Below are 26,456 nucleotides of genomic sequence, written 5' to 3'. Positions count from 1 at the left end.
CAACGCGAGGTCTGTTCTGAGTGGACCCTGCTCTTTAAAAACGCTGGATGATCTTGGCCACTGTGCTGCAGCTCAGTTTCAGGGTGTTGGCAATCTTCTTGTAGCCTTGGCCATCTTCATGTAGCGCAACAGTTCGTCTTTTAGGATCCTCAGAGAGTTCTTTGCCATGAGGTGCCATGTTGGAACTTTCAGTGACCAGTATGAGAGAGTGTGAGAGCTGTACTACTAAATTGAACACACCTGCTCCCTATGCACACCTGAGACCTAGTAACACTAACAAGTCACATGACATTTTGGAGGGAAAATGACAAGCAGTGCTCAATTTGGACATTTAGGGGTGTAGTCTCTTAGGGGTGTACTCACTTTTGTTGCCGGTGGTTTAGACATTAATGGCTGTATATTGAGTTATTTTAAGGGAAGAATAAATTTACACTGTTATATAAGCTGCACACAGACTACTTTTCATTGTGTCAAAGTGTCATTTTGTCAGTGTTGTCCCATGAAAAGATATACTTAAATATCTGCAGAAATGTGAGGGGTGTACTCACTTTTGTGATACACTGTATATATATATATATATATATATATATATATATATATATATATATATATATATATACATACATTCAGTTAGGTTAATTGTTTGATTAATTAACAACAGTGGAGAATAACTTTTTTTTTTTTACACAGGGCTAGTTGGTGTTAAATAACCTTTTGTTTTATTTTTTTGTTTCAGATAAAAATAAAAAATGCTCTAAAATGTAAAATGTGATTTTTCTCCTGATCTTCTTCAGAACATGTTTAATAATAAAGGGAAAAAAGCAAAACATTTCAATGCAAAGTTTTAATTTACTCACACAAACTTTTCTTATTTACTTAAGTTAAAGCTTTTTTTTTGTAAGCAAAGACCAAATCTAGACAAGTTGAATAACACTTGCTTTCTGATACACAGCTTTTGTATTATCAGGTTTAAAGGCCTTTTCAAGTTATTATTTAAAAAATGACAAGAACTCAAAACTGTACATTTTATTGATGGCATAGCGCAAAAGGAGTCCACCACTGCAGCAATTTTGTGTAAAAAAACTGTTACTACTTAGACTTTGTCATCTTGTTACTAAATAATAATAAAAACCCAACATAATAGTGTTTATCTGGCAGATGTAACTAATGAGCAGAAAAAAGATTATAGTGTCCATCACAACATGTCAAAAAATTTGAAGCTAAAATAAAATAGTGAAAAAACAATGCTTGTAATTGCTGTTTAGTAGCAAACAAATGAAAGTTTGCTAATCAATTTTGAGCAAATGTAGCTGTTGTTCTTTAATAGTCTGTAGTTGGAAAGTAGTCATTTTGTTCCAGAACACCTTTCTTCAGACCAGATTAAATCCTTGGTTGTGTTCTATGGCATGCAGAAGTTTTTCTCTAAGGGTTTCAAGGCTTGTATACTTCGGCAAATCCAAAAGATTGAAGCAGGTGTGGGCAACAGGAAGATATTGTTCACCACCTCCTGTTGACTGAATGACCAAAGCTAGACTTTTCATACCCAGAATGGGAATACGGTCACTACCTGTGAGGAACACTGAAAAAAAAAAAGACAAAACGCAAACATGTTTCATGTGAATGATAATTTATACCTAGAAAATATTTTACAATATGTGATTTCTACAGAGAAATAAAAGGAAACATTTACACTTACACAGAAACTGCTTCTTCTTTTCCAAAGGTAACTCATGGAAAACCTTCCAGAACAGTTTGATGGTTGGGTGTTCAGCCCGATAGTCTCCCCTGTACTCTGTACTCTGGGTGAGATCAAAACAATTCCTTATCAATAAATCTGTTAATTCTTGATCTGTCACTAAATGATGAATTATAAACATAAATTAATCTATATAAAACTGTAAAAAAGCAAGAAATTTCATTAAACCACAAATATTAACATGGACACAAAAGCAAAATCTACATTTGTTTATCATATCTCAAGTAACCCAAATCGAAACGTCTTATTAGGCTCAAATTAAACAAAAAAGTAAGCAAAATTACACACATTTTACATCCACACTTAATTCACACTGATGTTTTTCCAGATCCTGATTCAGTATTTATTCTTAATATACAACTTATTTTATTAATAACTCTCAAAAATAGAACAAAAAATAATAACTTATGCAAGTTTACATGCCCCGTTGAATGTAAATCCCACTACATAGCAAAAACAGCTAGACAAGGGTTGACATTAGGAATGTCAATAATTAAATGTTTAATTAATAACTGACAAGGTCATTGTTTGATTAATGCTGTCAGATTTACATAATTTCAATTCATTTTTAGCAGCTGACACTTGATTCCAATTAAGAGCAAAGATCTGTGAACAGCTCCATTTAGAGTTTATTAACTTTTTTAGGTTTAAACTATTTATATGATTTTAATATTTATCAATAATACACTTGCACAATAAATCATAAATGAGGAATCTGTGTCAGTAATGGGTCTGACTGCATGTTGTGTGTGCATCCCCCCCCCACCACCGTTTTTACTTCTGATGGACAGACTAAAGCAAATAAAAATCCCTTTGATATCTATTGTATATACTCGAAAGGCTGAAATTGTTGAATGATTATGGTGGCTCCAAATTGCTGGATGATTATGGTGGCTCCAAATTGCTGGACTGTTGGTATTCTGCTGTCCATTAAAAATCTGTTGAGGTGGATCCTTACTAATAAGCATTTTTTTCCATTCATTCATACAGTATTCAAAGAATCCTTAAAACATTGACTATCATACCTTCTCTAGTTCTTTCCAGTCATAATTGGTGTTTCCTATTACCATAGCTTGAAGTTCATTTGGCTGAAAAAGCTCCAGAACTTTCCCTCCACATACTTTGTGGAAGCCGGCAGAAAAGGCATTGAAAAGAGGGGCCACGGATGAGTTGAAGATGTAGTCAACATATGCATTCACAAATTCTTGCCTGCAGGAAAAAAAAAGATTATACTGACCTGTTTCAACTTTTTATTTTTATTTACATTCAGAATTGCTTATTTAGTTTCTCTTTAGTTGACGAGAGAAAGCAGTAATAAAAGGTATACATTTCTTTCCTTTATACATTTATGACTAGCTTGATAAAGCAAGGACACTACACTTTGATGGTGTAGTAATGGTGTTGAAAACGTTTTTTGACACACAGTTTTGAGTATTGTTTGGCTTATTTTAGCATAATAATGCACATTGACCTTCCCAGTCATCAAATCTGAATCCAATAGAACCTGTAGTAAATAGTCACAGCACAAATGTGCAGGTGACAAGTGGAATGTTTTCACTGCATTGTGGAATCCATGCTACAAATAGTCAAGCCTATTTTAGAAGCTCATGTTATAATGGCGTTTTTAATAAAGTGACCAGGGAGTGTATACATTTAAGAGAAATGTCAGAATGTTGCAGTTATTTTTAGGTTACCATGGCATTTTTGGTATGACTGGGTCAATCAATGTTTTTTTTAAACATTTATGGTCATTGTCTTGTTGGATCATCCAGCTTTAAATAAGCTTTAGGCAATAGCTTGCTATGACAATTTCTTATATCTTGATGCACAAATGAAAGGCAGAAAATGAAGCACTGAGGCAGAAAATGAGGCAGCACATTTTCTTATAACAGTGAAAACCTACAGTAGCAATCCATTAACATAGATTACAAAATCTGCACGTTAAACATAATTCAACGAAATACCTGTTATCATTGTTGACACTGATGTTAATTCCATTAGGTATCAGCTCCAAAACCTCAGTTGCCCCATAATTTTCAACTGTGATCTAAAATCCAAGCATATAAACATTATTACATGTTTAAAAAAAAACAAAAAAAACTCTAAATATGAATAAGCAGCTTTTCTAAGCAGTGCTTGATGATTACCATAAAACACAGACTAACAGTTTGTTTATTTGTTTATTAGGATTTTAACGTCATGTTTTTTACACTTTGGTTACATTCATGACAGGAACGGTAGTTACTCATTACACAAGGTTCATCAGTTTACACAAGGTTATATCGAACACAGTCATGGACAATTTAGTGTCTCCAATTCACCTCACTTGAATGTTTTTGGACTGTGGGAGGAAACCGGAGCACCCGGAGGAAACCCACGCGGACACGGGGAGAACATGCAAACTCCACACAGAAAGGACTCGGACCCACCTGGGGATCGAACCCAGGACCTTCTTGCTGTGAGGTGACAGTGCTACCCACTTAGCCACCGTGCCGCCCCAGACTAACAGGGTGCTGCAGTTTACGTGTATCTTTAAGTATCTAAAATCTTTCAATACAGCCAGTTGAATACATTTTGGACTAGAATTTATAAATTTAAATGCAACTGCCAGCATTCATCTTTTACTACTAAATATATTACAGTTTTTCTGAGTTGCTAAAACACATTTCCTGAAACCTCCTCTCCTTTTCTCAAAACAGTAAACCCAAAACCCAAAATGTAAGCTACTTTCACAAAACCTCTGATTTGTCTTGCAAAATCAAACTATCGACTCAAAACTGTTTTATCTTCGCTCAAAACCAAACACTGCCGTCAAAATACACACAAATCCAGCCAATGCATGAACACTACACAGCAGTTATTACACACTACATAAAACAATACAAAACACTGTGCTTTTATCATAGCAAAACCAAATATCTTTATTCAGGAATTCTGAAATGTTTTTGTTTACATAAAAACATATTTACTGAAGTGTTTACATATTTAAATACTAGGTAACAAACAAAGAAACACAGTATATGAACTGCAATATATTTATTTATTGTATATACAGTTTGCAAAGTCAATCATTTATTCTGCCTAAGGATCATGTCTCTGGGCTCGGTCAGGCCACAGAACTTTATCTACATTACAGGCAATATTCTCCCTATCTAGACAATGCAAAAAAAAAATCCATGCAGATTCCAGGCTTGAGAAGAATCCACTCTAATGTCATCACATACTGCATCCATTGACTGGAGCAGATTTTTCTGGGTACGCCGAGTAGAATTCCTCAAATGATTTTAGGAAGAGAGAGTATGGTTGAAGGCTTAGATTTATGAAACAGAGGTTATTGATAAACCACTAACGTTTAGACGAAGGTGAAAGCTCACATTGGTCAAACAACAACGTACACAGGGTGGTGCTCTCTCAGTTCAGGATCCCCTGCTGAAGTCCAATCAAAGCATCTTGTAGACCATCCAGAAATGTTAGTAGTACCCCATTGCTGTTGATGGCCGCACATACATTTTACATTTTCAGCAATATGCAGACACTTTTATCCAGACAACTTACAGTATACAGTCTAAGCAACTGAGGGTTACGGGTCATGCTCAAAGGTCCAACAGTGGCAACGTTGCAGTGGGTTTACTAGTCCAGTACCTTAACTGCTAGGCTACATGTTCACATTGCCACCACAATGATCAGGCATTTCTATAATTGCAGGTTGATCAGTTATGTTTGATATGTATAATATATGAAACTGATATGTTTATCAGTTGAGACCTCTTCTCCACCTCTTTGTGAGAATAAATCCAGCTTTGTTCAAATGTAAACATTCATGGGGCCTCTCCGGGGTTTTAGTTTAAAAGTGACACATCATGACAGACCTCATGTTGTATAAATGTGCTGCTTTACACAGAATACAGTATTTGATATAACTGCTCTTGTTCTTGGTCATCCTCATCTTCCTCCTCGTCCACCACCTCTGACATGCCCTTCTCTTCTTCTTCTATTGTTGCCCTTTATTGCTAGTCACAATACAGCTCAGAAATGCCACATGCATCTGAAATGACTTTTATTCTGTTTACCTAATCATTTTAATTCTTTTTACTGATATGACACGTGTGAACAGTTTTTACCTGTAGTGTGTTAACGATGACAATAGTGTGTTTGTTGTGTTTAACTTTTGTGGCATGTGTGTGCCATTTTGCATCAAAGTGCACTGCCATGAGAAATGTGTGTTAGTCAGTGAGAATGTGTTTAGAGTTTTGCAAAAAGGTTGAATCAGACGTGAAACAGTGTCAAACTAGGAGAAAATGGTTTAAGGTTTTGTGAAATGAGTGAGTCATTCAATAGACAAGTTTTGGCAGTTTACAGTTGTGTTCCAAGAATGGGGTTTAGTGTTTTAGCGATTGAGAAAAACTGTAATTAGGGTAATGTCATGCATTTAACAACAGCATGCTGACTGGTTTTTAAATAGGAGAGAAAAGGTTACACGCCATCATGTCATGTAACACTGATGACTGATAAGGTCATAGGTACTACTAGGTAACAAACAAAGAAACACAGTATATGAACTGCAATATATTTATTTATTGTATATACAGTTTGCAAAGTCAATCATTTATTCTGCCTAAGGATCATGTCTCTGGGCTCGGTCAGGCCACAGAACTTTATCTACATTACAGGCAATATTCTCCCTATCTAGACAATGCAAAAAAAAAATCCATGCAGATTCCAGGCTTGAGAAGAATCCACTCTAATGTCATCACATACTGCATCCATTGACTGGAGCAGATTTTTCTGGGTACGCCGAGTAGAATTCCTCAAATGATTTTAGGAAGAGAGAGTATGGTTGAAGGCTTAGATTTATGAAACAGAGGTTATTGATAAACCACTAACGTTTAGACGAAGGTGAAAGCTCACATTGGTCAAACAACAACGTACACAGGGTGGTGCTCTCTCAGTTCAGGATCCCCTGCTGAAGTCCAATCAAAGCATCTTGTAGACCATCCAGAAATGTTAGTAGTACCCCATTGCTGTTGATGGCCGCACATACATTTTACATTTTCAGCAATATGCAGACACTTTTATCCAGACAACTTACAGTATACAGTCTAAGCAACTGAGGGTTACGGGTCATGCTCAAAGGTCCAACAGTGGCAACGTTGCAGTGGGTTTACTAGTCCAGTACCTTAACTGCTAGGCTACATGTTCACATTGCCACCACAATGATCAGGCATTTCTATAATTGCAGGTTGATCAGTTATGTTTGATATGTATAATATATGAAACTGATATGTTTATCAGTTGAGACCTCTTCTCCACCTCTTTGTGAGAATAAATCCAGCTTTGTTCAAATGTAAACATTCATGGGGCCTCTCCGGGGTTTTAGTTTAAAAGTGACACATCATGACAGACCTCATGTTGTATAAATGTGCTGCTTTACACAGAATACAGTATTTGATATAACTGCTCTTGTTCTTGGTCATCCTCATCTTCCTCCTCGTCCACCACCTCTGACATGCCCTTCTCTTCTTCTTCTATTGTTGCCCTTTATTGCTAGTCACAATACAGCTCAGAAATGCCACATGCATCTGAAATGACTTTTATTCTGTTTACCTAATCATTTTAATTCTTTTTACTGATATGACACGTGTGAACAGTTTTTACCTGTAGTGTGTTAACGATGACAATAGTGTGTTTGTTGTGTTTAACTTTTGTGGCATGTGTGTGCCATTTTGCATCAAAGTGCACTGCCATGAGAAATGTGTGTTAGTCAGTGAGAATGTGTTTAGAGTTTTGCAAAAAGGTTGAATCAGACGTGAAACAGTGTCAAACTAGGAGAAAATGGTTTAAGGTTTTGTGAAATGAGTGAGTCATTCAATAGACAAGTTTTGGCAGTTTACAGTTGTGTTCCAAGAATGGGGTTTAGTGTTTTAGCGATTGAGAAAAACTGTAATTAGGGTAATGTCATGCATTTAACAACAGCATGCTGACTGGTTTTTAAATAGGAGAGAAAAGGTTACACGCCATCATGTCATGTAACACTGATGACTGATTTGGCTAAAAGTAGATGACAAATAACAAGCAGATATATTTTAAATAATATTTTAAACAAGCAGATAAGGTAACTGCCAAACCATTGAAGGGACAGTGGCAGCATTGTTGATAGATCTTTGGTCTATTAAACTGCTGGGCGCTTAAAACCCATGATTCCAGGGGTGCCGTACAATGGCTGACCCTGCACTCTTGACCCCAGCTTCCAAAAAAGTGTATGTGGTATATGTGGAAAAAGAATTTCATTGTACTGTACAAGTATATGTATATATGACATATTCCATCTGCATGGATTATTTTTACTATGACATTCAAAGTTCCCAACACACCATACAAAGCCTGGTTGTTACTGTTACTAATTTAATAAAAAAAAGTAAAGATTTATTTATTATTACATGGTATCCCACGCTATCCATAGGAAGAGCATTCCTATAAAACCTCTTGTGAGCCATAATGACAAAAAGCAAAGAAGCAGTTACCATTTACTTATTACCAGACCCAAAATACAGTCTTTAAAATAACACGTAAACCTACAATAACATGCATACAATAACATTAATGCATAATAAAAGCATAAATTATATGATAAATACACGACCTATATATAGTACAGTGTAGTTTAACTAGTTTAACTGTAATTTAACTAGAATTACCATTATCGTTGCCTCTATAACATCTCGCTGCAAAACAAATACTGAATGCTACTTTTGCTTTTTGCCTTTTTCATGAGTGCAAGATCATCTTCAGAATTTTCAGTTAGAAAAAAGTCCTGTAATAATGCAGGTCTTTTGTAAAACAGCCTTTCGAAAACTGGGGGATACCAGTATATTTGTAGCATAGAAGAACTGTTCTAAAAAAACACATTTGTGGTGCTTAGGTAGAGAATTGCAGCCTTTACAGGATCTGCTGCACATATCCTACACTAATTGCGCACATCCTAAAAAATACAAACGGTGTAATTTTTAAACTTCTAATGTAGTAAAGGCATAATGCACAACGTTAGATGCTTCCTCATGTTCAAACACAAGTATTTTCTTTATGTACTATTTGTCTGTAATGTATTAGCTTGACATAGTCTAATCTTGATTAAAATTGTTGTTATATGCACTGTATATTTTTTACTATTATGTTTAGAGTACTTACTATAGAACACAAGGTAGCTTTTTCCTGCAAGTAATGTTTTTGGCAATGATCTGATTATGGTGGATAAAGATTGTACAGTCCCAGAAAAAAGTATGCATGTGAGAATACATGATGTATATGCTATTTCAAAAAATGTTACTTATAAAAGCAAATATTCTTACTGTAAAGTTTAAACAGAATGTATCCTCAACATCATCTTCAGTGTAGTCCAGCAACTGTTGTAGATTCCTTAAAATGTCAAAGATTAGAATAAGAATAAAACCAAACTACATTTTATTAATAATCTAGAATAAATATTATGCAAGTTAACTAAATCATTTAAAACTGACCGGCCAACAATGGGCATGAGTTCTTTCAGGTCCTCCAAAGTGGGAGTTTTCTTTAAGAGTTTCTTGTACAGAGCTACAGGAAAGTTCAGCTCTACTATAGTCAGGTTATAGATCGCCAAACCACAGATGACTCCAATGAGGTGGAACAAGTCAACTTCTTCAAATGTCTGCAAAGCAAGAATTAATACATTTTAATTAAGAAGACTAAAAATGTTGTCAGACAATTAATATCCAACATAAGACAGATATTTACCTTGCCCGAAAACCAGATGAGTCTAGAGTCCTCATAGTACCTGAACATGCCATATCTGGGGTCAAGCAGTTCTTTCATAATCAGGAGAAAAAATTCTTTTCTCACTCCTCCAGCATCCACAGCCTCCTCTCCAACAAAGATAACCTAAGCACAGAACAAAAAATAACTGCATAACGCTTACTTAAATCTTGTAAAATTAAAGGTTAAATTATGTTCTACATTTTAAAATGTATACCTTTATTAAAAAGCTTTTCTGTGTCCTACTCACTAGATATACTGCATGAACTGCTTTTGATTTTCATGTTGCAATGATACTATAGTGTAAGTTGTTAAGTACAGAAACAAAAAACATTCATAGCATTTACTTATCCGGAGTTATTGACAGATGTCAATGTGTGTTTTCCTCAGAAAATATTTTCTTACTCAAAAATACAGTACAAACAACAGTTTAAAACCTTGTGATAGATTTGCGGACAATGAGAGTAACAGGAATGCTAAAAAAAGGGAACTCCTAATCATTACAGTATAACACCGTGTCAATTATTCAGAGATATCAATCTGTTCAGTTAGTAAATAAGCAATTCTAAATTAATTTTACTTGCGCTGGTGCAATGAAAGTGACAACAGGTACACTGGGGAAGCAACAGCATCCCAACCCCAAAACAGGAATAGCTTTGCAGATTGGTGGCTACAGTTTTTTCTGTCCTTATCCTTTCTGACCGTTTTGCGTTTTGCTAGCATCACTGTCACTACTGGTAGCATGAGGCAGTATTTGCTGCCCATTCAGGTTGCACAAGTAGTCCAGCACAAGCTTCTCCAGGATGAAGCATCCATATGTGTCATCACAAGAAGGTTTGCTGTGTCTCCCAGCACAGTCTCAAGTCTTAAGAGCATAAAGGAAATACCAGGACACAGGCCGTTACACGAGGAGAGCTGGACAGGGCCGTAGAAGGGCATCAACCCAACAGTAGGACCGGTATATGCTCTTTTGGGCAAAGAGGAACAGAAGGGGCACTGCCGGAGCCTTACAAAGGACCTTCAGTGGGCTACTGGTGTGCATGTTTCTGAAGAAACAGAACCTACAAGTGTGTCATGGAGGACAACATTCTCTTGTGAAACCTGTGCTTACAGCATCATGCAGCTGGACTGGCATTCACCAGAAAACACCAATTGCTGTTGAGGGAAGTGGGGCAAACATGCTACTGAGTCTCATTATGAGCTGCCATGCTGAAATTCACAAATTAGCCTGTGATTTAAATATTTTACTTTTTGGTGTGATTTCTGGGCCTCAGTAGGTTGATGCTTTTGGTTTCCACTGACCGCTGATTCATCATTTTGTTCTCAACAAAGATTTTTGAACTTGAATCATTTGTCAAGGTTTGATGTATAATTCAAGTGTTCCCTTTTATTGAGCAGTTTATTTATTTATTTATTAATTTTTTTTTTTTTTCATTTTCCCCCAATTTTCCTTCCAATGTAGTTGTATCCAATTACCCAATTGCATTACGCCACCTTTCTACTGATGCTGACCTCCACTACTGACCGATGAGAGTCGTGACTAACACGCCCCTCCGACACGTGTGCAGTAGCCAACTGCATCGTTTCACCTGCATGAGGTGAGTTCACATGTGGCTCAGACTCACACATGGAGAGCCACACACTAATCCCATTATCCCTCGTCTCTGTGCAGGCGCCATTAATCAGCCAGCAGAGGTCGTAATTGCATCAGTTATGATAAATCCCCTTTAGCACCCTCCCTAAAAACAAGCCAATCATAGTTCGTGTAGGCGCCCAGCCTGCTGGTAGCAGAGCTGAGATTCAAACTGATGAGTTTAAGAAGTCAGCTCTGGTGTGCACCCCAAGTATTTTTTTTTTTAAGTCATATGTACAACAACACAACACAGTTTAATTAATATATAATAAAAAGCACTTGTTTCTTAAGCTGTGTTAAATAATTTGTTGTTCATTTTATTTTCTTGTTTTACAACCACATTATCCTGGTCATCATTGCAGCACTAGAATATGCAAACAACTGCAACACCCTGATGACCTTGTTGGACATCCTACTCCAAAACCTTGGGCATTATTACTGATACAATGTACCCTCCACTTGCAGCTTTAACCACATCCACCCTTTTAAAAAGACTTTCTACAAGATTTCAGAACGTTGCCCAAAAAACCCACAATCACTATGCTTTAACATAACATAAAAAGTGTTTGAAACCCTAAACTAAATACAAGATATCACCAACATTACCTTTAGAGGTTTCTTATAATCCACATTTTTGGACTTTCGCAGAACTTCCATGGTGTCCCCAACAACATTTTCTCTGCGCACAATAAGAATGAGGCAGGGGTTTACAGACTCCATCATGCCACCAGGCAGGAATAAAGAGCTGAAGTTCTGTCTTTCAGCTTGGTCCACGGCTATCTGAACACAAACACAGATTTGTAGTAAAGCAACAAATGCAGAAATAGTCAGGAGGGGCCTCATCATTTCTGCATTTGTTTTTACTATAGGTAAGAGAGAACATTTACCTGCATCTGTATAACAGCATCAGTTTGAAGCAGTGTGGTCTTTGCTTGGGCATCAAATATAAACGGATATTTACACAGTGTGACTTGAGAATCCATGGCCTGACAAAAACATGACATTTTGTTGATTATCAAAATAAAAAAGTAAACAATCTGTACTGCAAAACAATAAGTACTGCTTTCTTTAAATTTTAATGCTAATTAACTTTTTTCTGGAATTGTCCCCCTGTGCCTCCCAATCAAGTCACTGATTATGAATCCGCTACCTCTTGCACAACCCCCAATCTGGTCAAGGAGAGCTGGATCACCACACACCCCCTCTGACACTGGTCCAATCTGTGGCTGCTTCTTAGCACCTGCTAGTTTGAGTTCCCACACATAGCCATATCGCATACTGGAATAGCTTTAATTGAGTCTTGCTAGTCTGGTTAAATTGTTAGCTAAATAAATTTCAGGAGCAAAATAAATGTAAAAAAATTTTTGTGCTAACACAACAATCATGGGCTTAATTTGACAGCTGACTTAAGATCTAAAAATAAAGCTAATGGTGTAGATTTTAAAATGTGTGTTTTCAGTCCTGTTTTGGTAAAGAATCTGGATTTTCTGGGGCATTTTCAGCAGGCCAGCAGGCACTGGGCTTGTGAATACCTATGGCATTCTGCTAGTATGGCTTTGATGATCAAAGTAGAGTATCATCTGACACATTGGTGGGGTCCCCCTCAGTAAGTATAAATGGGTGATTTTGAAGCAGCCAATATGGTTTAATCTGCTCGGTTTTGTGGTCTAATCCCAATATTGGTGTTTTTGACTAGGCATATTTCATGTACTTTATTTCCACCCTGGGATTCCCACTCAGTTTGCCAGTTATTATGTGTACGTTATGATCAGGGGTCTCGCATTTGCTGAGAAGAGCTTGCGTTTGGTCTGTTGTGGGTCTAAAGTGTTCCTTGCCAATCTGCTTTTTATTTTCCTAAAAGCCCACTGTGTCCTGAAATCCAGCATAGCTTTATGTCATAGTTTTCTCTGCTTAATTTTTGAATTTTGTCCAGTACATTATTTATTGTTGGGTGTGCTTGGAATATAGATTCCAGAGCTTGCAAACAGGATTCTGAGTCTGTGCAGATTGTGTTTTTTGTTTTCTGTGTTTCTTCAATTAAATTTAGAGCCATAAGGAGTGCTAGTGAGAGATTTAAAAGAGCTTGAACTCTTATTTGACAAACAGTACTGCTTGAGAATCGTTTAGTGACAACTGCTGCTGCAACTCGATTTGGTGTGTTGGATTCGCCTGCATATATAATAGTGGGTCTGTCTGAAAACCTAGTAAGCTCTCTACATAGACAGCATTTTACATCAGACACGAGGCACTGACACAAAATAGGGGAACTTAAAGCTGCTCTTGCATGCCTTTCACTCAGTCGTGGCTAATTTTGCCATCTTACCTAAAGGCTTGATTTACAGAGGGTTCCATAGATGACTTTCCGTCCAACAGGTTCCAATATCTCTGCACAGGATTTCTAAAGCTCTTTTAAAATGACCGTTCTTTCCTAACCTTTCCCTGACCAAGAACCTTTCCTTGATTTCATGGCTAGGTGTTCATCCTGACAATGTGGTGTAAATTGTGGGCCTTTATAGACTTATGTGTTGGCCCATCCAGACTATGTCTAATCCATTAAAATTGCACCTGGTGGCTTCTGGACACAACTAAAAAATAAAGCAAACATAACGCACCTTTCCACAGTTTGGAGTGCCACATCAAAACTGAATATTTTTTGTAAATAAGAGATTTCAGTTTTTTAATTTTTTAAAACATTTTCAAATCCGCAACAAAAAGTTTACAAAAAAAGCAAGGGGTCTGACTATTTTCTGAATCAATTATGTATATACACTGCATAGAGTTACTGGATATACTCTAAAATAAGGTTATGAAACACAAATGTGAACTTACCGTGGAAAATATCTGCTGCTGAATCCAGGTTACATAATCACTTCTAATGTCCACAAGCTCCTCCAGCTCATGTATATAAAACTTGTCATACTGAATGATTTGGCCACCCCTCTCATTTACCTGCAATTGTTACATGAATAAAATTTAAATTTAAATTTTCAGCATTTAGCAGATGCTTTTATCCAAAGCGACTTACACAATGAGCTGAACACGGTGAGCAATTAAGGGTTAAGGGCCTTGCTCAGGGACCCAACAGTGGCAACTTGGTAGTGGCGGGACTTGACCCGGTAACTTTCTGTTTACTAGTCCAGTACCTTAACCACTGAGCTATCACTGCCCACTGCCCAAATAAAATGTTTTAACCATTACTAAAGCTCTATTTACAGTTTTCCTAGATATACACCCAAATTCCAAACTTCACCAAATTTTATGAATTTATTGCATTGAAATATCCCTAAAAAAAGAATAATTCTATGTTTTTTTTCAGATGATTTTTTTAGATTCCAGTCCGATGCAGCTTACTAAGGCCTGCAAGGACACAATAAAATATGATACATTTTGGATAATATATTAAGATACTTTATTTTTTGTCGAATTATTAGGGGATGCTGTGTCACAAACTAGTCTATTAGCAGTGCAAAATAAAAGTGTTTTTCACATGGCCGAGGACACATTCTTACTATTGTTAAATTGATACTGTACTGTATCACTGGCCAGGTGATTAAGAGAATCAGGAATCAGTATCTGTACTGAAAGGAAAAGATACTTTTACCATTACTTGTACCATGTTCAATACCACTTAGCCATCAAATGGTAAAACAATTAATCACAGTCACTGCGTTGGGATGGCACGTATAATTAACATGTGCAAAGAGTTTTTTGTAACCACTTTTTGACTTTAGAGAGCCTGGCAATTTTTCATTACTTACAAATTTATGCCAAAACCATTAAGCAAGCTGCTTTGAACAACACCATGGCCATTTTACATGTAGCATTTGATGTTGTTCTTAAAGTTTTGCTTAACCATGGCAGAAATGGTAATAAAATTCTACTTCATTTTTTTTATAATGAAGGCACAGACTTTGTCTAATTGTCATGGAACAAATTCAATTTACACCTTAAATAAAATCTGTTTATTGTTACTGCCTAAAACTGTAAAAATGTACCCTACAATATACTAACATTTACTACACACACTTTGTGTTTTACACAAGGTACTTAGTCAGAGCACTTACCAAGCATAGAATCTCCAGAAATTTTAGACAGCTGCTAATACAGGTGTTAAATGTCCTACGCTCAGATGATGAAATACCCACTTTCTGCATCCGGAGCAGGTACACAACCACCTCCTTATACAATTCTACAAGTCCCTGAAAAAACGTTGAATCCAGGTGAGACCACCAGTTTCCTTAGAAAAATTATAGAACATAAAAAAAGGAAATTAATTTTGGCAAATGGTATGTTTTATTACATTAAAACGCAAAAAGTTGAGCTAAATTTTAGGGGGAAATAATTCATTTATTTATTTATTTGGATAGTTGTCTAGTTACAGTATAGATATAGTCCTGCTAATAATTATTTAATAAGCAAATAAAAGATGTGCATTAATACGATATGCAATAATTTGTATGAACAGACTTGTGAATCAGAGATAAACAATGACATCAAGGTCACATCACGAGTGGCAGAAAAATAATACTGGAATTAGTTCAACATATAAATTTGGCTAATAATTTAAAATGATGTGTGATAAGGCAGAAGGGCTTAATAGTACACTAAGGAATAAGAGTGATGTGGTGGAAAAACCCTTACTGAAATACCTCAAAGGCTGGATTATGAGTAGAAAAGAGTTTTATTGTTGTCTGCTGAGGAGGATCGCACTGACAAAGTCTCACATGGAAACTCGGAAAGTGTGATAAGGTGGAAAGAAAATCATCTTATATACTCCCATCATGTGTCTCTCAGACAGTGGAATATTCAACCATTAACAGAGATTTGGAACATAGTAACTGGTCTAAACCAGCTAGAACTGGGTTTTGGAGGTCATACAATCTAACTGACACACTTATACACCATACACCACTTTCCAGTATCATTTCATTGTAGGGGTATTATTGGGATATTGGAATATGACTACTGGCAATCATGCCCTAAGCATATCTACATGTTCTAAAATAGTAATTTATTGTGTATTAATACTTCTAGTGTACATTAACATTTTTCTCCCACAGTTATTACAAAAGCTCATCTGCAGCTCTTATATTTTTATGAACAAAAATGTGATGTAACAGTGTAGTTAAAGAAAGACAATAAGCAAAATTCTACCAAAATATAACTACGTAGTTTTCATTTAATTTCATTTTCATGAACTGCTCTATCCTTGTCAGAAGAGTAGCAGGCCTAATTACACTGGCAAACAATGAGCGCAAAGCAGGAATACCCTAGACAGGGCATACATTAATTACAGGGCGTTGGCCACCCCTCACCAGATATAGCCAAAGTTGTTTGTGTAGATGCCCAGACTGCTGATAGTACCACTGAGATTTCAACTCAAATCTCAGCGGTGGTGGCCCAGCCTGGCCTTACTGACCACTGCAACACACAAAGGCCTAACCATAAATATATATAAATATTTCAATGCACTGCCGGCAGGTTAAAAAGAAGCAGCCGGCAACAGGACGCATGTTCAACAAGATACATGCTCTTCCTTGCCAACCCTGGGGTAATGCAAGTGGAAAAATGGGAAAAATACCCCACCCCCAATTTTTTAATTACATATGTTAACTTACAAACCCAATTACAATTCCAAGCAAAAACAGAAATGAAAACAAAATTAGTTGTAAATTGTCTTTCACAGGTATTTAATTTAAACAAACCCGAAAAAAGAGATATTTAATGTTTTATCTTGATTGATGACCAATCTTTAAGCCAAAGAGAAAAGAGGCCATCCTGAATTACATACAGGACAGAAAAGATTTGCAAACACCTAAATTTTCTATTGTCCCCAAAAATTTGGAATTGGGTTTGTAATTATGATTAGACAGTGTATAACTGTAATAATAATAATACATGATTAAAGTATTACTCTTTTCAGCACATTACTAATACAAAAAATTATATTACATTATGCTTACCAAGCACTTTGAGGGGAGCATTGCTGAGGCTGGTGACTGTCTTGGCAAATGGGATGGCAATTGTGATGTAGGTGTTTGGGTTGTTAAACAAAGGACACTGTGGAAGTGTGATGTAGAGTCGTAGCACCTCAATATCTGGAGGAGAGCTGCTCAGGTTGGGAATTAAGTTCTTCTCTAAACTAGCAGCAACCTACGTTTAGAAAAAGCAAAATAATTACAATACAAAGTCTCTCAAAAGTTTAGCAAATTCAAACCAATTATGAGAAATTGGCACATAACTCACTATTTGGGAGATTTGTGAATGATCAGGCTGAATAAGTCTGTGGAAAAGGAGGCGAGCCATGTTCACATCTACTCCTGGACATTTACTGCTAGTGCTGTAGTGATCTGGATGACTAAAAACACAGTAAATATCAACAAAATACATTTTAACATGTCCAAATATTTACAAATTAATACAAAATGCACCAATTTTAACCAAACTATTGTAATTTTGTTCTGGGTTGTGCCATTTTCGCAGTTCTACAGTGGAAATGTAAAATATTCAACCTCGCACACCTTAAAAGGTATTATGGTGATGTGTTATCAAAATTGCTTGTAAAAATCAAAAATAGATATTTCCTACATTTACTAAAACTTGTTGTAAAGGAAATACACCAAATGTCCATGTGCCTTATTATAGAACACCAAGCCTCAGTGCTTGATGGAACATTTTCTGTACAAAAGCTTCCAACTTATTGAGGTTTGGTGGCTTTTGTATTGCAACTGCTTTCTTTTAATTCTACTGAAGATTTTCTTTGAGATTAAAATCTGGTGACTGAGAATGCCACTTGGTGTGTTTAGGATCATCGTCTTGCTGGAAAGTGCAAATATCACCAGGGTTCAATTTCACCACAGCATCATGTTCCTTCTTAAATTGCCTTGTTATTTCTGTAAATCCATGACACCAGTCACATGGTCAAGATCTCCAGTTCCTGCATCTAAAAAACAGTCCAACATCATCAGTGACCCACACTCCATGGGGATAGCTGCAGTCTAACAGCTGATCTATATGGCCAAACAGTTCCAGTGTTAATTTGTTACTCAGGGCTATCCAAATTCCTTCTGACGTATTTCAGTCAACCCTTCACGTGAATCTTGGTCGAGTGCCGTGCATTGTGAAGTCCATCAATGAGGTCCTTGTTTGTTTATTAATCCTCATATGGTTGCCACTGACACGTTTGTCCCAGCCTTCATCAGATCATCCTTTAAGTCTTTTGCAGTAACATGGCGTTTTTTCTTTACTGTCCTGATGAGGTTGTTAAGCAAATACTCAGTTAAATGATCTTCTCTCCCAGCTTTTGAACCCCTTAGTTTTCACCACGGTTACAATGACCTTGAAAACTTGAATCTCTGGGTGATGTTTATGTAACACATTACAGCTGAAGCAAATTAGGGGTAGGGTATTGAGTCTTAATGGTTTAATCATGTTGTAACCCAGGGTTAGATTACACAAACTATAAGTAGGTTTTAAGAGCTACAATATTATGTTGGGGTAGAACACTTGTGACATGACATTATTAACAAAATATCCAGCTATTTTAAAGTTCTACATAAGATAACATAAGACATTATTGGTCCTCTTATTGATCCCCCTCCTTTCTCACACCTCCTCCACAGATTCGAGAGAACACAGTCCAAGACAGAGCTCATTCTCTTTCCTGTCTCTCTCCGAGATTGCACCTTAACAGCACACCACTGCATATAAGATGGTTGACGCCACCAGTGTCATAGAAAGTGGCCGGCACACTCCAAAGGACCTCAGTATCCTCAGTAGGTCAAGACGACCTTGGCCTTTCCTCTATAGGACAAATGAGTTGCTAGACCAGTACAGTTTGTTATTGAGGTGAACACCCATATATTTATACTCCCTCACTATTTCCATGTCCAAACCCTGGATGTTCACAGACGTGGTGTGGTGCAACCTATTCTGATAGTCAATTACCGATTATTTTGTCTTACTTGTGTTTATGTGAAGTACAATTATTTCACACCAGACAACAAAGTCCTTAATGACCCTCCCATATTTCAATTCATTACCATCAGATACACATCCAACAATGGCTGTATCATCAGAGAACTTTTGAAGGTAGCAATCTTCTGTATAGTGTCTAAAGTCCAATGTCCCTTATATTGCAGACCATCACATCAAACACACAATCCTGAAGCCTTACATACTGTGGTCTGGTGGTAAGATAATCGATTGTCCATGTGGTGAGGCGGCAGTCAACTCCAGCATCCTCCAGCTTCTTCTTAAGTAGTGATGGCTGTAGTGTTGAATGAACTGGATAAGTAAAAAAAATATGACCCTCACAGTGCTCTCAGGGGTGTCAAGATGAGAGAGGGATCTGTGTAGCAAGTGGATGATTGTGTCTTCTCCAATGCCAGTTTTGTAGGCTAATTGCAAGGGGTTCAGCATTGGGCCCATTATGGGTCGAAGGTGGTATTATCCTCTCCATAGTCTTCATTTACATCATTCATTTGCTGTAGCATTTAACTAATAAAGAATTAATTTAAAGCAAAATCCAGCACTGCAAAAAAAAGTATATATATCCTTAATTTCTTTGAGGGGTTGAATATTTTTGATTGCAACAGTAGCAAAATATTGCATTTTGCCAAATGTTAACTATAAGTTCCACATCTCAAACTCAAATATTAATGCACCTCTAAGTTTAAAACACCAAACATAACTTGCCTCAAAAATTACAATAGTAACTTCTATGCTCTTGCTAGCTCATTGCTTTACTGTTTTTTTTGCATAAAATAAAGTTCAGCTCTAACTTTTCCCTGTTGTTGGTCCCACCTACCTCACAATACTTACATTCACTATACCTTATGTTGCTGTATACAAAATTTTGAGGAAGAGTAATAAAAAACCAACATTAATTTGTTCTTGGAGTATGAGTTAATTATGGGTTTGACATCTGTTGATAGAATCTGGTACTTTGCCTTTGGTATACCTATGTTTTTTTGCTTGTGTTCTGGTATCCAGCATAATATATTGTCCCATCAGTGAACAAACCCCACTTGACACTTTTGGAATTAACTAGAACATCAATTAAGTTAGGCTATTTTGACTAAGACGCCACAAACACTCATCAAAATGTGTACAAAAACATTCCCAGAAAAGTGGAGGTGGTTATAATACATGATATTAATGCCCAAGGTTCAAAATGTGTAAGCTTATGGTCTCTGGTGTGGTTATGGGCTTGTTAAGTCTGACGTCACACGTGACGTTCGGACCATTTCCGGGTCCAAACGCAAACAACTATGATATGATAAGATAAGATAAGGCTGAACCTCTGAACCTTTTTATATATATTGTAAAAGCAATATTGCACTAATTGTAATTTTCTATGTTTATTGTCATAAATATTTCCTGTTTGGTTAAATAATACTTATTTGAAGTGGAGACTTGGTATTTTAACTATTGATAATTTTTCCTGGTAGTCAATGTATGCTGTTATTCATTAGTCCTATTTGGTTAGCCCTTAAGAGGGCAGAATTGTATTGGCTCTATATACGGAAAATATATATAAAATATACGGAAAGAAAGAGGACGCGGAGCAATAGATTTTTTACCGTAGTTTTGTTTGTTATACGCCAATTGCGAACATATTGAGTTTTTATTTTGTTTTTATAAGAAACTTGGATTAATGGATAAGCCAATTTAAGAAGAAAGTTAAAATAAATAATGTTTGTGGAAAACTTATGGAACTCTGTGTCGCTGTCATTGGAAATTGGGTTTACAAACACGAGTCATAAACTTCTAGTCCTTCTCAATAGCGATCTGGACGAGAAAAGGTCTTTTATATATACAGTGTATCACAAAAGTGAGTACACCCCTCACATTTCTGCAGATATTTAAGTATATCTTTTCATGGGACAACACTGACAAAATGACACTTTGACACAATGAAAAGTAGTCTGTGTGCAGCTTATATAACAGTGTAAATTTATTCTTCCCTCAAAATAACTCAATATACAGCCATTAATGTCTAAACCACCGGCAACAAAAGTGAGTACACCCCTAAGAGACTACACCCCTAAATGTCCAAATTGAGCACTGCTTGTCATTTTCCCTCCAAAATGTCATGTGATTTGTAAGTGTTACTAGGTCTCAGGTGTGCATAGGGAGCAGGTGTGTTCAATTTAGTAGTACAGCTCTCACACTCTCTCATACTGGTGACTGAAAGTTCCAACATGGCACCTCATGGCAAAGAACTCTCTGAGGATCTTAAAAGACGAATTGTTGCGCTACATGAAGATGGCCAAGGCTACAAGAAGATTGCCAACACCCTGAAACTGAGCTGCAGCACAGTGGCCAAGATCATCCAGCGTTTTAAAAGAGCAGGTTCCACTCAGAACAGACCTCGCATTGGTCGTCCAAAGAAGCTGAGTGCACGTGCTCAGCGTCACATCCAACTGCTGTCTTTGAGAGATAGGCGCAGGAGTGCTGTCAGCATTGCTGCAGAGATTGAAAAGGTGGGGGGTCAGCCTGTCAGTGCTCAGACCATACGCCGCACACTACATCAAATTGGTCTGCATGGCTGTCACCCCAGAAGGAAGCCTCTTCTGAAGTCTCTACACAAGAAAGCCCGCAAACAGTTTGCTGAAGACATGTCAACAAAGTACATGGATTACTGGAACCATGTCCTATGGTCTGATGAGACCAAGATTAATTTGTTTGGTTCAGATGGTCTCAAGCATGTGTGGCGGCAATCAGGTGAGGAGTACAAAGATAAGTGTGTCATGCCTACAGTCAAGCATGGTGGTGGGAATGCCATGGTCTGGGGCTGCATGAGTGCAGCAGGTGTTGGGGAGTTACATTTCATTGAGGGACACATGAACTCCAATATGTACTGTGAAATACTGAGCAGAGCATGATCCCCTCCCTCCGGAAACTGGGTCGCAGGGCAGTGTTCCAGCATGATAATGACCCCAAACACACCTCTAAGACGACCACTGCTTTACTGAAGAGGCTGAGGGTAAAGGTGATGGACTGGCCAAGCATGTCTCCAGACCTAAACCCAATAGAACATCTTTGGGGCATCCTCAAGCGGAAGGTGGAGGAGTGCAAAGTCTCGAATATCCGCCAGCTCCGTGATGTCGTCATGGAGGAGTGGAAAAGCATTCCAGTGGCAACCTGTGAAGCTCTGGTAAACTCCATGCCCAGGAGAGTTAAGGCAGTTCTGGGAAATAATGGTGGCCACACAAAATATTGACACTTCAGGAACTTTCACTAAGGGGTGTACTCACTTTTGTTGCCGGTGGTTTAGACATTAATGGCTGTATATTGAGTTATTTTGAGGGAAGAATAAATTTACACTGTTATATAAGCTGCACACAGACTACTTTTCATTGTGTCAAAGTGTCATTTTGTCAGTGTTGTCCCATGAAAAGATATACTTAAATATCTGCAGAAATGTGAGGGGTGTACTCACTTTTGTGATACACTGTATATATATATATATATATATATAGACAAGATGTGCAGTACACTAGTTCATGTCATTATTTAATTTCATGTCAACTCATCAAGAGGTAAGCGGTCATATTTTTAATTAATTAAAAATTAAAATTAATTAAAATTACTTTTAATCAGTATAGCTTATAAAAATCAAAAATCCAGGATATCACATGTAAATTATATGAACATATTACATGTAAATTAAAAACAGCTCGAAACACGTGTAATGAATATACAATTTGACAGTTTACATTAAATTATGAACAAAAATATTACTTCATGATATCTAATTGCAAGAAAAGCGGTAGAAAGACAGTTGGGTAGTTTTTTTCCGACTCGGACACAGCACTGTGGTATATTGAAAATACGAGGGGTCTCAGCCAACTTGGACCCGGATGTGACGTTTCATAAGGTCGACACGTCACGACTTAACAAGCGGATATTGTATATTCATTTTTTAACTTTTGTTCATTAATTTATACATTTTATTGTATCGTACCATAATGTAGCAAATCAGAGACAATGAACATTACCTTTTAGTAAGAAAACTTCCATTTAAGCAACTTGATGAGGAGAACACAAGATCAATCTCACTAAAAATATCAGAAATAAAAACAATTAGAAAAGTGAAGAAACAAATAATTAAAGTAACATAGAGAACCTGCTACAAAGTTGCACAAATTTTAGCCAGAAAGAATTTTTGTTACATACTCTGTTGTTTCTGGTGACAGCCTCCCATGTGCATGGTTTAGCCATTTTTGGATAAGGTTGTCATTCAGGGTTAAGAGGTGTCGATCAGAATTTTGTATTCGTAGATCCTCTGGAGGAGAGCCATTCTACAACAAAACCACAAATCATATTAATTAATTTCATTCACACGTTTCATTATACACATCTATACCAGGTCAGAACAGTGGTTGTTTTTTTGTGACAGAAAAATACAGGGTTGTCGGTTATTAAACACAGCAAACAATAATTAGTGCTCAGATCTATTTTGTTGTTGTTTACATATTACATAAAAAAAAACAATGTTTAAGGACTAGACATAAAACCATTTAGAGGTAGAAATCAGAAATGGTCAGAAATAAGACAAATATTATAGGTCTTTGAATCATGGTCATAAATAAAGACACAGGTGTGTAACAGAACAAAGTTTAAAGAAAAAAAACTAATCATGTGTGAAATAGAGAAAATGTGAGGGTGAAAAAAGTTTACAAATATTTTAAATCAGCACCTGTCCCCCAAATGCCATGTTCTTGCACAGCTATCAAAGCCTCTTTTTGGAGAAGGCTTTCCACAATATTTTAAAGGAAATTTGTGTCATGATAAGTCAAATGAGCATTTGAGAGGTATTCTGTTACTCATAATCTGCTTTTCTAAGTCATCATAAAAATGTTCAATGCCATTACGGTCAAGATTCTGTAGTCTCCAAACTACAGCCACAAAGTCATATAGTATAATTTATTTGACTTAATTATGTTTATATACCTTTTAGCAAAGGGTGAAGTCAATAACTAGGAGATGTCCATATACTTTTGGTCATATGATGGTGAGAGCACCACATCACACCACACAAGTTTTTTTTCCCTTGTTAATAGAGTTAATATGTAGTACCTGAGGGCAGCAGCAATAAACAAAGCTCTGGTCGCCACCAGCAAAAATCCTCTTCACACAGTAGCAAGGTTCAGCCTCTTAAATGGACAAACCAAACACACATTTAACACAACACAATAAAAGTAGCTAATAAATCTGATCTAATTAAAAAGGCTAAATAAACGGAAACGTCAAATATGTTTTTATCTTCCGAACCAGTCACCAGTCAGGCATGCTGTAAGACAGCACAGAAAACATGTACAGTGGGGCCAAAAAGTATTGTCAGCCACTGATTGTGCAAGTTCTCCTACTTAGAAAGATGAGAGAGGTCTGTAATTTTCATCATAGGTACACTTCAACTATGAGAGACAAAATGAGAAAAAAAAATCCAGGAAATCACATTGTAGGATTTATAAAGAATTTATTTGTAAATTATGGTGGAAAATATTTGGTCAATAACAAAAGTTCAACTCAATACTTTGTAACATAACCTTTGTTGGCAATGACAGAGGTCAAACGTTTCCTGTAAGTCTTCACCAGGTTTGCACACACTGTAGCTGGTATTTTGGCCCATTCCTCTATGCAGATCTCCTCTAGAGCAGTGATGTTTTGAAACTGTCGCTGGGCAACACGGACTTTCAACTCCCTCCACAAATTTTCTATGGGGTTGAGGTCTGGAGACTGGCTAGGCCACTCCAGGACCTTGAAATGCTTTTTACGGAGCCACTCCTTTGTTGCCTGAGCATCTTCAATGCTCTCACTGATGGAAGGAGGTTTTGGCTTAAAATCTCACGATACATGGCCCCGTTCATTCTTCCCTTAACACGGATCAGTCATCCTGTCCCCTTTGCAGAAAAACAGCCCCAAAGCATGATGTTTCCACCCCCATGCTTCACAGTAGGTATGGTGTTCTTGGGATGCAACTCAGCATTCTTCTTCCTCCAAACACGACGAGTTGAGTTTTTACCAAAAAGTTCCATTTTGGTTTCATCTGACCACATGATATTCTCCCAATCCTCTACTGGATCATCCATATGCTCTCTGGCAAACTTCAGACTGGCCTGGACATGTACTGGCTTAAGCAGGGGGACACGAGTCCCTCTCGGCGTAGTGTGTTACTGATGGTAGCCTTTGTTACTTTGGTCCCAGCTCTCTGCAGGTCATTTAGCAGGTCTCTCCGTGTAGTTCTGGGATTTTTGCTCACCGTTCTCATTATCATTTTGACCCCATGGGATGAGATCTTGCGTGGGGCCCCAGATTGAGGGAGATTATCAATGGTCTTGTATGTCTTCCATTTTCTTACAATTGCTCCCACAGTTGATTTATTCACACCAACCTGCTTGCCTATTGTAGATTCACTCTTCCCAGCCTGGTGCAGGTCTACAATTTTCTTCCTGGTGTCCTTCGACAGCTCTTTGGTCTTGGCCATGGTTGACTTTGGAGTCTGACTGTTTGAGGCTGTGGACAGGTGTCTTTTATACAGATAACGAGGTCAAACAGGTGCCATTAATACAGGTAACGAGTGGAGGACAGAAGAGTTCTTAAAGAAGAAGTTACAGGTCTGTGAGAGCCAGAAATCTTGCTTGTTTGTGGGTGACCAAATACTTATTTTCCACCATAATTTACAAATAAATTCTTAAAAAATCCTACAATGTGATTTCCTGGATTTTTTTTCTCATTTTGTCTCTCATAGTTGAAGTGTACCTATGATGAAAATTACAGACCTCTCTCATCTTTCTAAGTAGGAGAACTTGCACAATCAGTGGCTGACTAAATACTTTTTGGCCCCACTGTATTTTAAACCATTGAACATTTATTTTAAATCATTATACATAACCCATGTAGTATGGAAAGGTAAATTGTAAACATCAAAAAATAATTTGAGATCAAAACAGGAACAATAAGGCCTGGCTTGCAGTTGAAGATCAAAAATTAGTAAAGGTTCTTGCTCCTCCACACCATACTCTTTAAGCATGTTTTTGTGGATCTTTTCTTGTGCACAAGAGCAATGCTAGAAAAAGGTAGGAAATTCTAAATTCTTTAGACTTTACTTTGTAAACGTTAGCAATGACTGTGGCTGAAACACCTAAACTCAATACTGTAGATCAAAGAGCTGCCCACATACATGTATCCATATAATGAACCTGTACCATAACCACAGTTTTTACTCTCCAGCCATGTCTGAAACAAGCACCAAATCTGCAAAACTATATGCAC

The 26,456-nt window shown here is 37.0% G+C and overlaps 1 protein-coding gene and 2 long non-coding RNA genes across 4 annotated transcripts in view; all 3 read right to left on the bottom strand.

The window, feature by feature from the left end:
* Positions 1–875: 875 nt before the first annotated feature.
* herc4 (HECT and RLD domain containing E3 ubiquitin protein ligase 4) overlaps positions 876–26,456 on the bottom strand; it is a 44,700-nt gene continuing 19,119 nt past the window's right edge. For both annotated transcript variants that reach the window (XM_062995812.1, XM_062995813.1), the window contains 16 exons: positions 24,261–24,337; positions 23,358–23,482; positions 23,180–23,239; positions 17,421–17,532; positions 17,138–17,327; positions 15,239–15,411; positions 14,004–14,123; positions 12,062–12,160; positions 11,781–11,954; positions 9,524–9,667; positions 9,271–9,437; positions 9,103–9,169; positions 3,721–3,803; positions 2,782–2,965; positions 1,697–1,799; positions 876–1,579 (listed from right to left, as the gene is read on the bottom strand). In XM_062995812.1, coding sequence (XP_062851882.1) covers positions 1,371–1,579; positions 1,697–1,799; positions 2,782–2,965; positions 3,721–3,803; positions 9,103–9,169; positions 9,271–9,437; positions 9,524–9,667; positions 11,781–11,954; positions 12,062–12,160; positions 14,004–14,123; positions 15,239–15,411; positions 17,138–17,327; positions 17,421–17,532; positions 23,180–23,239; positions 23,358–23,482; positions 24,261–24,337 — 2,087 coding nt within the window. In that variant the 3' untranslated portion in view covers positions 876–1,370. The remainder of the gene's footprint in view (positions 1,580–1,696; positions 1,800–2,781; positions 2,966–3,720; positions 3,804–9,102; positions 9,170–9,270; positions 9,438–9,523; positions 9,668–11,780; positions 11,955–12,061; positions 12,161–14,003; positions 14,124–15,238; positions 15,412–17,137; positions 17,328–17,420; positions 17,533–23,179; positions 23,240–23,357; positions 23,483–24,260; positions 24,338–26,456) is intronic.
* LOC134314963 (uncharacterized) lies at positions 4,778–6,158 on the bottom strand. Its single transcript, XR_010012439.1, has 2 exons — positions 5,131–6,158; positions 4,778–5,029 (listed from the first exon to the last, which is right to left on the bottom strand). It is a non-coding gene; the product is annotated as an uncharacterized LOC134314963 (long non-coding RNA).
* On the bottom strand, positions 6,312–7,791 carry LOC134314962 (uncharacterized). The gene is made up of 2 exons (XR_010012438.1): positions 6,665–7,791; positions 6,312–6,563 (listed from the first exon to the last, which is right to left on the bottom strand). It is a non-coding gene; the product is annotated as an uncharacterized LOC134314962 (long non-coding RNA).

This window comes from Trichomycterus rosablanca, chromosome 5 (assembly GCF_030014385.1).
Source record: "Trichomycterus rosablanca isolate fTriRos1 chromosome 5, fTriRos1.hap1, whole genome shotgun sequence".
Taxonomy (NCBI): Eukaryota; Metazoa; Chordata; class Actinopteri; order Siluriformes; family Trichomycteridae; genus Trichomycterus; species Trichomycterus rosablanca.
The sequence above is the reverse complement of the archived record's forward strand: the minus strand, read 5'-3'. Positions and strand labels throughout refer to the sequence as shown.